A 16060-nucleotide genomic window follows, 5' to 3' on the forward strand; every position below is an offset into this window, starting at 1 on the left:
TGCTTTTTCTCCTCTGCATCAGAGTCCTCTGTCTCACCTTGGGGTCTTTGTCATTTATACCAGTTCATAGCAGCATTCATCTGGTCATAGCTTACTAGTCTTTAACACCAGCTCTTCAGTTAAACATGCTCATTATGGAAGATATTTATAATTTTTTTTGGGGTTCCTTGTAAAAAGATAAGATGTGTCTGTGTAGCATGTAGTTTTTTCTTTGGTCATGCATCCAAGATATTTTCTTGAAGGTAAATAAAAATTTGAAAAGGGGAATGTGTGGTATTTGTTAAGAAATTTAAGTACGGAGTGTAGAATAATTTAGATTGTATGTTAAGTTTGTTCATTTTTTGGGGATGTGTTACAGACATCAGACATATGGAACAAAGCAAACTTATGGTCAAATGGTACAGTACACACAATCTGTAGCTTGTGAACTTATAGAAGCTTATTTGGAAGAGTTTGCAACTGTGCTGAGCAGTTCTTCACAGCTCCCACTTAAAATAAACACCCTTTTTGAAGCCCAGAAGTAGGAGCAAATGACAGTCATTTAGCATATGCACAAATAATTCATTAGTGTCATGTTCTGTTTAAAGCCTTGTTAAAGATTATTGACTTGAGATTCAAGTTGCATTTGAAAACTATTCCAAAATGAGTTTATTTTTTTGGTTATATGGGTACTGATGAGGACCCAGCACCTATCACCAATTCACTAGTGATGTCAGCATATTGCTGTTGGTAAAATACAATTGCTATAGTCTCTAGGATTCGGCTATTTTTTAATGTTTCTCCAGTGAAGTATATGTTTTAATTAGAAATCTCATTTTATAAGAAATTAAAAGACTATCCTGGATTCTATTGCTTATATTGGTTAATTTTATTCAAGAAAAGTAATGGTACTATTTGGATGGCTGAGCAATACATTTGGTGATAAACCCTCGTTTTTGTTCCATCTTCTGAATATTGTGAGCTGTTTTGTAGGTTACACTGGAGAGCTGTGCCAGTCAGAGATTGATCATTGCATCCAGCAGCCATGCCAGAATGGAGGTACCTGCTCATCCCACATCCAGGGATTCAGCTGTCAGTGCCCAGAAGGTAAACAGCAAACACCTGTCTAGTACCTCATACAAAGTGCTGCTTTGTGGGGTGTACTTAGTCTCAATTTTCAGTTATATTGATGTTTAGATATGTATTTAAATGTTTTTTAAACTGTGTCTTAGCCTGTAATTGTAAGCAGAAAAGAAAACCAGATGAGAAATCTTGGTATAATCAGCAATAGGATATGAAGTGTTGTAGGAGTTGAGTGTTTCACTGTATATGTGGTACAGAAATGTTCTTTCATCCTGCAGTAGAAATGAGGCTCCAGCACAGATGAGAAAGGTGAATTTGAGGAGACTTAGGGTGTGATCTGATTTTTATGTTGTCTGCTAAATGTTTGAGAAAAAGATGCCTCCCTTGTAGTATTTGCACATTTCTGCATATGGGCTGGTTGGCTAAAATGTGTGTAAAAGTAATAACTAAAGGAATTATTTCAATCCCCCAAAGTTTTAATTAATTCTCCTTTACATTTGGACATACTCCTTTCTTGACATGAAAGCTTCTCACTGATTCTCACTGGTAAACCTTGTAAATGGGAAACAAGGACACCTCAATGCCAGAGTGTGCTTTCATAACACTGTGCTGACTGCAATGACAGATCCCTAAATTGTGCATGAAAAAATTATCATGAGTGGAAGCTTTCAATTATGAAGCCTCCTATTAGTTATTTAGAACTTTGAGCTAATTATACTTCTGTCCTTCCTTGATCTGTGGATATTGGTTTTGTTCTACCATCACCTTAATGCTGGCTCTAAGGTTGCAAGTCTTTGATAACTGCTCTGGTAATATCTACTTGCTTAATAATGAAGATTATTTGTAGTTTCTTCAGGCTGATTCCTTGCTTTTCGAGAGTGCTATGCTTTAACACTTAACTGCTGTGTTGAAACACAGACATTGACATATTGACAACCGAGCAGATCCTGCATGTGAAAAAATTTTGTAAATTTTTCCCCTTATAAATAGTAGTGAAATTCAGGAGAAAAATACAAGATGTTAGAATTGGTCAGTAATTTACTTGTGATTTTCTTAGGAAATCTGTTCAAGAATCTTTAAGGATGCTGCGCAGGAAATTATCTTTCCAGTAATGTTGGGAAAAGCAGCTGCTGGGATATTTGGTTGTTTTATATCTGCCATATTTGTTTCTGTGTGTGGCTCATTAATTGCCCTCTCCTGATTACCTGTTAACGAATATGCTGATCATACCTCAGCTTCTCTCCTGCCGCCCTGGTGATGCTGCCCACAGGACAGGGTCACTGGTAGGCTGAGGTCTCTGGAGGGCTCTGCTGGGCTGTGCCAGGCACTGTGGCTGTGCTGTGGTGCCAGTAGCAGCTCTCAGTGCCCTGCTAATGCCACCCTGCCTTGGGCGCTGTGCGAGGCTGTGGCTGCTCTCCGGCTCGAGGATCCCGTGCCAGTGGCAATTAGCTGTGAGGGGAGCGGGGCTGGCTGCCAGCTTGGCCTGGCCCATGGCCCTGGCGCGGCCGCCAGCAGCAGTGCCGCTCCTGCAAATGCACCTGCTGCCTGTGCCAGGGCCCCACGCTGTGGCCCTGTGCTGTGGGGACCACAGGAGAGGGAAACCTCCCCTCCACCTCCCTCTGGAGCCCTCTCCCCAAGGAGACTGATGGAGAGGTTCCTGCTGTGCCACTGCTGGGTGTGCGGAATTTCCACCAGCAGCAGCTTTGTGCTGCAGGAGAAACAAGTCACTGGTGCCCCTTCTCTGTTTGCTCATGTTTGGATATCTCTGTGTTAAGCTACTTGATTCCTCAGTCTTGTTGCCTGCTTTGTTCCTTGAATATTTACCTTCTGCTCCTTTCTTTTCCATTGATCTATATTTGTGTTTGATAATTTTCCAATTGTTTCTGTTTTGTGCCCTGCTTTAAGTAGGCTTATTTTGGCACTGTTATTGTACTATCATAGTGTTTAGGCTGTATGCGTTGCTTTTTTCCTTCTTGGCACATTGGTATCATTTTCTTAGTATTCTGGTCTTTTTGTTTGTTGGCACTTCTTTTTTTATTATGTGTCACAAGCTTGTGCCCCTTTTCTGCTTGGAGTCTTGAGGTTTTTCTATGGTTTCTGGACTTGCCTTAAAGACACAATGTGATTTTTGACCCTTCCATAGGAAAGAAAAACCAAAACAGTTTTTTAGTGACTTCAAGAAGAACCTTTCTGCTCCTAGGCCTTGTTGATGAGCAAACATGCTTTTTGGGTCATTTTTTTGAAACTTTCTGTACAGAGTAACCAGTTCTAGTCTCCAGTATTATTTCCATGTTTCCAAGAACAGCTATGTTGTAGAGCAAAGATGGAATTGGGGGAAAAGCTGTTACTCTGCTTGCTCATTTATGTGTCTGACATGCTCACATGGTATAGATGTTTTCAAAAGGGCTAGGGCAACAAAGGAAAAAGAGTTTTACTGAAATACACTTGTAACTCCTGTTAAAATCAGGTGTTGTACATTGACCTGCATTATTTCCAATGTAGAGAAAGCCTTTGGAGAGGATAGAATGTTTCAGAAATCACTTTCTGGACTGGTGAGGATTATTTATCTTATAAAGAGTAGTTTTATATTAGTTCCTTGGACCTGAGAAGATCATCCTTAGGTTCACAGGAATAAATGACACGTTGTGTGCATGGTTGCTCTTCTTGTGTCGGCCTGTGATAACTCAAGAGCAATCTCAAAGTTTCTCTCTAATAGTTGCTGGTGGTTCACAGAGTGAGTGTTTCCCATGAAGTTACACAACTGGGCTGTTCCCGTGATGAGGGTGAGTGTTGGCACAGAAGTGGCACTGCCTGTCTGCAGGGGCCCATCTACTGCTCTGGAGTAGCCTCAGGGCCATGTTAAGTAATATGGTGTTGCTTTTTCATTTTGTTCTGGAAGGTCTAATGCCAACGAGCTGAAGAATTCAGATATTTCATGGAAGGAAAGAAAGAGTCAATTTAACAAAATGTATTGTCTGAGTTTACTGATGACTGTCCCTTGATCATTCTTGTATCTTTTGAGGTGTTATCCTCTCACAGAGGCATAATTTTAGAGCTTTTGTTTGGGTTTTGAAGAGATTCAGTAATTTTTGTAAATGCAGCAAAGAGTAGTTAATTGAAAATTGCAGATGCAGTAACTTGCAAATTTGCCTACCAACCCCCAATTTTCTAATTTAAGTGAGGTCTCTGCTATTCTGCTGTGCTTAATAGTAATCGCTTGTTGAGAAAAAGCTTTTCTTTCTGTAGTGCTAATTCAGCACAGTGGGAAAAGGTAGCCAAAGAGCTATGTTTGTGTGGGAACTACAGACTGCAGATATAATATGGCTTGCAGAAAAGGATAAGAAAATATGGCAAGTATCACAAAGGGAAAAGAAAAAGATGGCAGATAAAGGAATGAGATGGAAACAATATGAATGATCTTGAGATTGTGCATTTCTTTTATAAATGAGATCTCTGGTTCATGAAAAAGCATGTGATAGCTGACAGAAGGCCAGATCTGAGGCACTGAAAAAGCAGCCTATTTCAGATGTGAACAATTCATGATGATTCTTTAGAAAATTTTACTGTCTTAAGAGTCCTTCAGTAAAGAAAATTTCATTATGCTTACAGATTCCGTTTTCTGTGGGATGCACTGTAGTTTTTAATATCCAGAATATGTCAGAAAATAAACTCTTATCTGAAGTTGTTGAATCACCTCTACTAAAGAGAAAATTGGATTTTATACTTGAATTTGTAGTGAAGAAGCTTAAGCAATACTAAAGACCAAAGAATTTGTTTAAAATTTTGACATTGTTATTGTGAAAGCAATGTTTGGATCTTGTACTTGCTTACAATGGGGTAGGGTATCGTCGACTGTTTTATTAATTTTATGTCAATAAACATACATTTACTAAATATTACCTTCAAATGATTGTGCAGAGAAACTTCTAGACATTCTAAAACCCTATACATAGTAAACATGTGAACTCTAAAATGAATATTTGACATTTCTATTCAGAATTATTCCATCCTTATCACTTTTAAATATCTCCTCTCATTTTCTTCCACTTATTGTAGTGTATAACAGACTATTGTATTGACAGTAGCATGAATACATTTTATTTGAGCTGACTGGGGAAGTGCTCATCAGTTTACAAATTTGGTTACTCCATTTTCTTTACGCTTCTGAGAAGTTATGTGTATTTCCAAAATACCCTGAAGTGGAACTAAATATACAAATAATAATTGGAAACATTAAAAAATCCTGGTTGGAATAAATAAATGTTGTTACATTAAATTAATAAACAGATATTATTAAATAAATAAACATAAGTTCAGACATGTTGAAGCTAGTTATCCTTACTTACATAGTTATCACATTCACAGAAATCTTTGTTAAAAGTCAAAATAAAAAAACCCAACAGTATGGAAATTGGCCTGATTGTGTGGTGAGGAAATGTGTTCCTTCCAGACACAAATTTTTTAAAATTAGATAAAATGAAAGACTTGGTACTTGTGTATATATTTGTTTTACGTATTTTAAAGATTTGGAGACCCTTTGTTCATTTTGCTTGTAAGATAATATTAAAATAATTTAGTTGTGGACTATGGTTTAGAACAAAGCCAGATAATAATGAGCAAAGTGCAGATCAGTTCTAATAAAGAAATAAACTTCTGTTTCAAGATGTTTCTGAAGTTCTCTTCCATGCAAGTTTAATGTCCTGATGATAAGTGCAGATGAACTGCCTTCAGTGTTATAGGAAAAAATTAATCTTTGATAAAAATAGCCTGCATTCAGCTGGCCAACCCCATAAAACTGGCTTGGGTTCTCGTCCTGTTCATACTAGCTCTGTGTGGATGTCGCCAGCTTGGACAGAAGGGGCAGAAATATTTTAATTCGGGTTAATATATTTTTGAAAAATGGTCATCAGCAATAATGGATGTCATAGCCATCCTCTAGAACAGAAGACAGAGAGAAAACAGTGCTATGATAAAGAGTTTAACATATAGATTACTTGAAATTCACATTTTAGGATTGATTTTATTTTACTGTTGACAGTTTGATTTGAGTAGCTACAGGTAATTACTGCTGGCAACACACTGAGCAAAAGTGTCCTAACATATCTGCAGGTATTTCTAAAAATACTGGAAAGCAATACATTTATGAATGCTCATATTATGATTTCTGTGGTTAGAAAATAGAGTTTGACAGCTATAGAAGATGCTAAGTTGTGATTCATGTGTTGATTTGCAATTGCAGCTAGAAAACGCACATTGTCACCATGAATCTTAATTGACTGGGAGAACAGAAGTTACTTGCCGAGATTTAGAATAGTTTAAGTTTCAAGGTTTTCACTCTTTCCTCTCCTTTGTTGTTCATGTAAAAGCCTTTTTCTCTAGTATATCTTGCAGATGTCATTCTGACTTCTTTAGGTTTACATAGAATAAACCTATTTACGATCTTGACTCCAGGAAACTGGGTCACACAGCTGTTGCATAGGGATGATTTCCCAAGGTTACTGGTGATCAGAATGCAGAATTCTTCATATTACCATAAGAGAGTTTAATTTACCTGAAGAACATTTTGTTGTTAATTAAAGTTTTTCATGGCTGTTTAGTTTCTGGTACTTCCCACTAATGCAGCATTTTTACCTGGCACCTTCCCAAATTGCTCTTATTTTAAATAGACTTCTCCTTAGTGCTTGAATGGGTTTAGCCTCTATTCATCTTTATCCATAAAGACTTAGCTAGGGTGAGTTTCAATCAAAATCTTACAGCATTTTAATGATTTCTTGATCCTTCTGATTAGTAACCTTTTCTCTTTACAGAATTCTGATGAAATACTTCCTCACAAGACAAATTTCTACAGGGAAAATAATAAATTGCTTGTGTTTCTTTTGGTACTTATTCCTGTATTTTAAAGTTAAAGGTTTTGTAATCCTGAACCCTAGAAATTCACAACTTAATTTTTCACATACTTGTAATTCTTGGAATTGGGTCTCATGTAACATTCAGACAAATTAGTTGTTGTACAGGATGTACAAAAGGCACTTAAGCGGTGTCTTCAGAAAATGTTTAACTTCCTTGACTTGCACATGGCTCTTTTGCTTTCAGTAGCCAAGTAACTAAAATCCCACCATGATGAGAAATCTGGCTTTTATCCAGAGCTTTTCTGTCTCTGAAAACATATTTCTGATCTAGTTTCTGTCACTGCCCTGGAGGTCTGTAGCAATTTATAAAGTATATCACCTAACTTAACATTGCTACTCTTGACAACTGGCCAAATGGCCTGATTCACGTAAGCACAAACATGGTATGGTGTTTTTTTACCAATATAAATATTTCTTACTATTGCCTTTCCCCTTTACATTCTGTGTCATTCCTTGGTAAATTTTGTATTCAGATTTTTCAAATTACCAGTAGTCTTTGCATTTCTGTCATGTCCCTTTTATACCAGCAATGACATAGATGCAGGGTTGGGTCTATGTTAGCTCTGTTGAAGAGCAGTTCAGAGGATATTTGTCTGCAGATAAGCAGTTCTGATTTTTTTTTCTCCAGAATTTGATTCTGTTTTCAGCCAATACACCTCTGAATTTGATTTTTAAGGTTATTACTTGCATTATTTGTTTTCAACAATTATACTGATACGGATTTAAATGTACATTCAGAAATGCCAGAATAATAGATTTCTGTATTTTCTACTTGGAGTATTCTCAGATATTTGACTCATGCTTGAGATTTGAACTTCCAGAATCACCTAAACACATTTCACAGTGCAGTCAAAGATAGCACAAGGGCAACATGTTTTGGTGTATTTTAAACCTGCATATGTTCTTGAAGTGCTTTGTCACTTGAAACATTAGCCACCTGCCAGTAACCTCCTCTTTGGAGGGCAGATTATTGCAAAGGTTGTAATGAAGCAGCATTAGTGTCATTGTGTGACCTCAGATCTCGTTGATCCTTTTTAATCTGATTTCAGAGTTACTTGAGAGATTTCACTGGACTCATTGGCTGATCCTTCTTTACTCCTTCTGGTAATAGTTAAAAGTCCTTGCAGATTCTTTTGAATCTGACCAAGATTTTGTTGTAACAGTACAGGCTTTTTTAATTTGTCAGTGAACCATTGCTGGAATTACATTCTTGATTTTGGGGTTTCCGTTCTTTGCAGTTTCTGATGGTTAGTTATCATCTACAGGAGGGACCTCTAGTATAGGATTCCACAGTGTTTGTTTTTAGGCTCTCTCTGTTCAATTTTGGTGAGCAGGTGGTCCTGACAAAGCCCATGAAGCACCTGGAGCCATAGGATAGCAAAATGGAGAGGACAGAAGGTTCTTGCCTGTTCTTCGTCTGTGCCCTGCCAGAGCTGATTTTATCTCCTGGTCTGTTGCAGAGTTTGTATGACAGAACTTAAAAGTCCAATCTGTAGGTTATTTCTTTTCTTCTTTCTAGTTACTTTTTTTTTTTTTTTTTAAGTAAACTGGATTTTTTTTCCATGTTTTCATTCCATACCTCTGATGTAAGACTTATGGACATCTAATGGAAATGTGACATTGAAAGTCATTTGTCCAGCGCCTAATATTTTGAAGATGCCCCTAAAATCCTGCTGCCAATTGTGACCAAAAAATCCTACTTTGTCTGGAACTCACAGAGCAATTGTGACCTCCCCAGCTTTTCTTAGTTCCATTAATATAAGTTTTGCTAATTCTGTGACTAGAACTCTGTAGTATGCTCCGTGTGGGTTACTCACTTTTGTTTAATATTCTACTGTAATGTTAAGAGCTTTTTTACAATGTTAAGATATTCCAGGGAATTTTAAGCCTGAAGAGTGATGGTCTGTACAAATGGACCAAATACTTATTAAAAATATATATATAATTGAATGGAAAGGACAGTTTGCTCTTTTAGTTGGAAGGGTTCAAGAATTGGAATATGCTTTTCTGACTTGCTTTAGGATACAATAACCATGCATTGTGTTACTACATACATGATGTATGTGTATGTATAGATACAAGCTGTAGTTACTTACTGCAATTTGTTAGAACATTATTCTCTCCTACATCTGATTAAAAGTTCCCTTGCAAGAATATTCTTTTCATTATGTCTATTTTTGGCATGGTGTTGCTTCAATAAATCATTGTCTCTCCTGCTAATGAGAAATCTGTTCTTGTAAAAGATATTCTTTAAATTATTGAAACTCAATAAACCCATGTTCTGTTTAAGAGGTTGTTACACTTAACATACACGTTAACAGTTAGGAAAAATAGGTCAGTTTTGGCTTTTTTCTTTTTTTCTAGGCTAGCCAGCTCCTGATCTTTAGAAAATCTCTTCTGCTTTTCAAGACAGATTCACTCAGAAAGCAGATAAACACTACGAGTTTCATCAAATATTTTTGCAATTCACTGCCTTAATAATTTATAGTATGATTTTAGCTAAAGCATCTCTTTTCACAGAATGTTAATGGGCAAAATTAGAGTTTATTATATAAGAGGTCTGTATTTTTATAATATTCATGGAATTAGAAAAGAAAGGAATATAGATCTTTTAACATGCTTTAGTTATTAAAATTGTATGCATATCAGAATGCTTACTTATCAAATCCATTTATTTCTTTTAGGGTTTTTAGGAACCACTTGCGAGAACAAAATAGACCCTTGTGCGTCATCTCCCTGCCAGAACAATGGAACCTGTTACACAGACAGACTTGCCTTCTCCTGCAGCTGTAGTCCTGGATTTACAGGACCTACATGTGCTCAGCTGATTGATTTCTGTGCTCTGAATCCGTGTGCACATGGCATTTGTCGCAGCGTTGGAACCAGCTACAGATGCCTCTGTATCCCTGGTTTGTACCAACCATTACATGCTCTGTAAATATTTTTTTATGTGTAGGTTCCATATATAGCTTAAAATGACTTCCTTCCCTTCTTTTCAGTCTATAATACACGTTGAGCAGATGTTCTATCTGTTTAGAGTAATGATAGGAATCTACACATTGCACTTGGAAAACCAAAAATTGCGGAATGAGCACTGAAATACCCACTGAGATCCATATGGGTTGACAGAACTCTACAGCTGTATTGCAAAACCGTAGTCTGCAGGATAAATCTTTTTAAGGCAAGGCATCAGCACTGTTGGAATTACAAAATTTGGTAGAGAGAGTGGGAAATGTAACACTGATCATTAGGAAGGGAGAAAAACAGACAAGGTGGCTGAACAGAGGTAGAGAAGGAAAAATATTGATTGCTCCAAAGGGTTTTAGTTCTGCCATCCATGTTTACATAAATTGTCTCTCTAGAGAAGATCCAGTGGTGCTGCTCAGGTGAGCTGGGTGAGGAGACTCAGCTGGGAACTGTTTGACAGCACAGCCTGACAGTCATGGGGTCTGGGTAGCGATTGGCTTAGCCCCAGATTTTTTTCATCATTGTACCAATATGACAGAATATTGGGGTGCTTATAGCTCCCTTTATCCATTTTAGCAATGATAATTAATAGGGGAAGTAGCAGTTAGAATGTCTGATAACCAGTGCAATATCCATTGCTGCTTAAGTGTGAGCACCAATCTTTGTTTTCACTTGAATAATTTTGGCACCTTTTTTTTTTTTTAAAAGTCTCTTCCTATAAAGCTATAAACTTGAAAAGTGAAGAAATTAAGGTTTAAACAAATTTCCAGTGTACAAGGGATAAAATAAGGAATGATACTTGATAGTAGCTCTGCTGTGACATTCACATTGCTCTACATTCCTTTCCTTCTCTCTGCTGCTTTTCCTTGTTTTGTTAGAAACCAGGCACAATTCTTCATTTCCTCCATCTCACTTTGCAGGATGTGCAATTATCCTACCAATCTATTTGTCGATATTTACAAATATGGGGATTTTGTAATGAAATCTACTAATTCAGCATTTTTAGTTGGTGTCAGCATTTATCTGCTTTTTAGAGACAGGGAAGGGACCGTCAAAAGTTTTTTGGGAGGTGCTCACAAATTACCAGAAGCTAATGGATATTTGTTGTTGAGGTTGACAGATTTATAGTTAAATTACATACTCTTTTATAAAGGAGAAAAATATGAAAGTGAAATGCAGGCAATACCATAGTAGTGTTACCTTGTAATACATTTGTTGACAGCACTTGTCATTAATAGTAGGAAAAACTAGACATTTCTCTTTCCAAGAATACCAGGGAAGTTTTAATCTTCTTCAGCATGCTCTTTGCTGTGGTTCAAACAAAGAAAAGCTAGTAAAATATTCTTGGTCAAATAAAAGCTTTTTTTGGAACTTTGTCACTTAAACCTGATTAGAATTCCATGGTTTGATTTTTTCAAAATTATTCTATCTCTCTCAGGACTTAAAAGTAGTCTTCGACCTCTCATGTTATGGAAACTTATTTTTATTTGAACAATATTTATGCTTTTAAAAGTTAGAGATGAGAAGCCTTAGAGGTTGCATCCAGGACCATATATGGCACTTATTTAGTTGAACTCTTTTGTGTTGCTCCAAAAATGACATTAAAAAGCTTTATTTTTTCCAAACGTTTTGTAAGCTGCTGTAAACTTCAGTTTTAAAAATAACATTACTTGATTCACATAGAGGTGGAACTAGAGGCCAAATTAAGTAAGCTTATCATTTATCTGTGAATAGTTTAAAAACTTGGGTAACTTATTTTGGAAGGCCATTTAAGAACTGCACCTAAGTGATAGCAAGATAGGAATAGACAGAATAATTCTTTTCCTTCTTTTATGCCTTTTCACTGTTACAAAAATACCATCATGGTCTTACATTAAGTGATAGCAGCAGAATTTGAATCAATTATCTTCAGATACTTTCCCCATGAGTTAAAGGGATATTAGATAAAGGGCAGTCAACTTCTGTGTAGATCAGCATGTAGGAGGCACTGTAAGATACACTTTGCCCTTGGTTTGGGTAATTATTGAGTGTAAGGCAGATAAAAGCAATTAAACTTTAAGATCCCTAGGTTGCAATTCCTAAAAAACCCCAAACTAAAGTAATGACTACAAATTGTAGCCTAATCCATTTTTGGTATCTCTATCAAAAAGCAGTTTTCTAGGGTGGATGGGTTATGTCTCTGGGATATTAAGAAGCTAGATTCTATTTACAATTTTGCTTGAAGAGACCTTGACAGTGTCTGTTATGTTACCTGTAAAGTGAATGAATAAAATTTGTGTACAGTTTAGTAGCATTATCAAGGGTTAAAAATAAAGATATTACCAGGAAAGAAATGTCTCTGCCTTGTGACCCTGAGGCTTTCTCACTTGCAGGCTCTCAGCATCAGTGTGCCAGCTCCTAGACCACTGTGTTCTTTGTACAGGAGGCTTTCAGAATATCCCTGAATTCTTACACATTATATTTTTAGATATATTAATGGAAAGGTTGTTGAATGACATTTTAAAATTCTCTTCTGTATTGATTATCTGGCATGTCTGATACACAATTTTAAAAACTTTGGAATCTGTCACTTAATTTTTGTGTTCAGCTCTAGGATGCACTATTTTTTTTTATTTTTAGAGTATCTTACAGAGCATATAATTTTGTAATACAGAAACAAAGTAGCTAAGAGTTTTGTTTATATATGTGACCCAAATACTGTCCTTCCTTTATGCACTGTTTTACAGTGTTGGATGGATTTTCATCTGTGTTACTTCTGCCTCAAAAATTAAACAAGAGAGGAATTTTAAATAGTTCCAATTAGCCCAAAATCTATGCAAGTCTCCTTGCTTGGTTGGCAGTTTGGCTTCCATGGTTTTTTGGCCAGTGTACAGATTTGAAGAATGATAAATGATGGTAGTTATATTTGCATAGCTGCACAATTTGCAGAACATGAACAACCAGAACATTTACTACTAATTTTTTTTGTGTGTGTTGGCTTTCATTGTGGCCTTTCATCTAATAGCTTCTACAGAAAAGCTAATTTGTATAAGATAACTTGGAAAGCAGTCTAGTACTTTTGAATATTCCTATTTCCAGAATGGAAGGAAAAGTGTGTAAGTTATTTCCAAGTTGAACATACTTCAAATATCTGTTGAGGGACTCTCTGGAATTCCCAGACCTATGCAACCATACCTACTTTGTATTGTGTGTCTGATTTTTCAATTGCACATGAAACCTTACCTTAAGTCTTTATTTATATGCTTACACACTCCAATTATTAATATTTATCACCTCACCCTTTACAGGTAACAAAGAAATACTTAATGTTTGGACATTAGATTCAGAGTTTGTGTCGTGTTTTACTTCTTACCCCATATTAAAGAACTAATTCTAATAAAAGTTCTTGTGCTCATTTGTTGGATTTCTCATCTAGAGCCTGGTTGGTGAAACTAGTGGGACCCCACTTCATCTGTTCATAGAATTTTTATTTAGTCCCTGGATCCCAATGCAGTTTCTTCCTCCTCTTAAACCTTTTTACTCTTTATACGCAATTGTTTTAATACAGCTACTATTATAAATTTCAAATGCAAATACTTAATATAGTACTTTTAATTTTGTCTGTTCCAAAGTGGAGAAATGTAGCTAGAAATTGCATAGCTTAATATCACAGCAATGTTTTGAATTTGGGTTTTTTAAAGACATAGATTTTGAAACTGCAAAGCACATGTACAGACATTAACACCTGCCCTCTATATAAATATATATGGCATATATAGAACATTTGGAAAAAAAGAAAATAAAAGAGGAGTTTCAGAAAAAGTGCTGCAGGGTATAAAAAGTGGCTGTAACTTTAGAAGTAGTACCATAGAATATGTTCCCTTGATTTTACTGCTAATGCAGCTTAATAGAGGGTTCTAGGAGCATAGGTTTATTTTAGTGCCGTTGCAGAGGCCAGTGCAACATTTGTCTGCAGCACTGGCAATTTTTCTTTTCTGTCTTTCTCTGCCCACATTTGGTAATGGGGGCAGGGTATGTGAGCTCTGGAAGAAGTGACTTTAGGTTAATTGCAGTTCCTTACTGTCTCTGAGCCCGTTACTGCTTCTCATCTTGTTTCCACTTCTACACTAAGACAACCTTCCATGCAATCTGGCCATGGCTGGTGAGCATGGCTTCCTACCTTCCTGCTATCTGGAGAATTCTTCTCTCTTTCTCTTATTTAGTTGCTGTATCAGTTCAGACTTTCGCTGAACACATTTATTTCCTGACTATATAACATGAACTCTGTGTTAGTGAACAGCTATATATATATGGACTGATGCTGTTCCCTGCAAAATAGAGCTGTTTTGCATTGTACCCCATTAGGCCTTCCCATAAAGATGGGATTTTGTATTCTGCTGCCCTGATTGGGTGAAGTGTTAAGTATGGATAAGCCCAGGGAATCACTATTGAGGAGTTAGTGTCTAAAAAGGCTAAAAAGCTTTCAGCTTTGTTTTTTATTGATTTCTAAAGGGAGAGTAAACTTCAGCCTCTTTCTTTTGTTAACCTGATAGTTAACAAAATAAGCAGATATTCTTGAGAGATTACTCTGCTGTATCTTTGGCTCTTGAAGGCTTTGACAAAGCCCCTGTCTTCTCCTCATCAGCCCGTGTGACACACATTGTGTACTCCCTTTCCCATTTTCTCCTTCTGCAGTTTTTAACAGCCATGTGCAAAGACAGTGCAGTTCAGCATGTAACTGAAGGCTATGCCAGAAGGCATCAGGAAAATAACCTGCTCTCTTCAAGGCAGCCTTCCTGTTGCGTAAGAAAGAGGAAGAAGAATTTGGGGTTCAAGAGGAAAATGGCAACAGATCTGTTTTTGCTTTTGTAAAGACCAGTAGCAAAGGGATGGTCATGTAGAGGAAAAAGGGGTAACATATGGACATCTCTGGTTTAGGGTTTTTTAGGTTCCCTGTCCATTCCTCAGCCTCTGAAGAGAGCACATCAGAACTGGACCTTCATGAAGATGCTGTTACTGAAGGCTTTTTCAGTTTCAAGTGACCTAGAAAAAGAAGTTGCCCTTTTTTGAAGCTGTAATGCCTACTGTTTTTTTTTTTTTATCCTGTTCAGGACACAGTAGCTGGAGAAGTGTTGATAATGTAGGTATTCTTTCTTTCTGAATATGTGCACAGAAATGTTGCACACCATGAAAGATGGCAAGAGCTGCATTTGGCATTGGCTGTGAACATAAAAGCAGCAGAATCGTAGCACTACTAGAAAGAGAAGAAGCAACTACACTAGAATCCATTACTCTGAAGTTATTTATGAAAAATTCTCCTTTTTCAATCTAAATTCTTCAACAAAAATACAGAGATTATTTATGTAGTCTTTTTGAAGACATATGTATGAATTCAGTATACTACAGGGTTTATACATCAGTATAATTTAAAAGCAGTAATACAAGGAGAAATGCTCAATTAGAATGACAAGGTGCCTCTTGCCTCCCTGAGGAGAAGCATGCCTTTCCCTCAGGTGGTCCCACAGCAGAACGTTCTCCATCCCAACAGTTCAGCAGAAGGAAGCTGCTGTCCCCAGGGTGAAGATGAGGGTGAAATTGTGTGAGGGTGAGACCTGCCCTCTCGTGGAGAGAGAAAACATCTTTCCCCGGTAGTGTGCAGCATGGACTGGCTGCAGCCTGAGGAGGGGATACCATAGTTCATATTGATTTTGGAAACCAGACAGCTATTTAGTCACAAATTCCCTTCGTTTTCTTGAAAAGGTGAGAAGTGGAAAACATTTTTTCTGAGAATATCTCATTACATCAGTGTTAAACACTTGGAATTCCCATCTGTTTTTCTTTCTGATTCTCCCATCTGATTTTGGTGGTTTGTATGTTGGCTACAGATCTCATTACATAGGATATTTCATAGAATCATAAGCTCGATAAACTTCATTGTAGGCTAGCAAGAAAACCCATAACATTTAGCATAATTAATTCTGTATTGCCTGGCTGACAGCTTTGGAGAAAATGGTTCTGAAATGTTTCTTAATAACTTAATAGTCCAACTATTTCCTATGAAAGGACAATTTTTTGAGAATCATAATGGATGTTATTGTCTATACATCTTGAGTAGTACTAACAGTTGTATCTTCATAAAATTT

General features: G+C 36.8%; 1 protein-coding gene across 1 annotated transcript in view; it reads left to right on the top strand.

Annotated features, from left to right (window-relative positions):
* The window catches only part of DNER (delta/notch like EGF repeat containing), a gene marked incomplete at its 5' end in the record, with an annotated part of 68665 nt that overhangs the window by 35555 nt on the left and 17050 nt on the right, over positions 1-16060 (top strand). The window contains 2 exons of the mRNA XM_008644201.1: positions 973-1086; positions 9656-9880. Of these exons, the coding sequence (XP_008642423.1) occupies positions 973-1086; positions 9656-9880 (339 nt within the window). The remainder of the gene's footprint in view (positions 1-972; positions 1087-9655; positions 9881-16060) is intronic.

This window comes from Corvus brachyrhynchos, unplaced genomic scaffold (assembly GCF_000691975.1).
Source record: "Corvus brachyrhynchos isolate BGI_N302 unplaced genomic scaffold, ASM69197v1 scaffold221, whole genome shotgun sequence".
NCBI classification, from domain to species: domain Eukaryota; kingdom Metazoa; phylum Chordata; class Aves; order Passeriformes; family Corvidae; genus Corvus; species Corvus brachyrhynchos.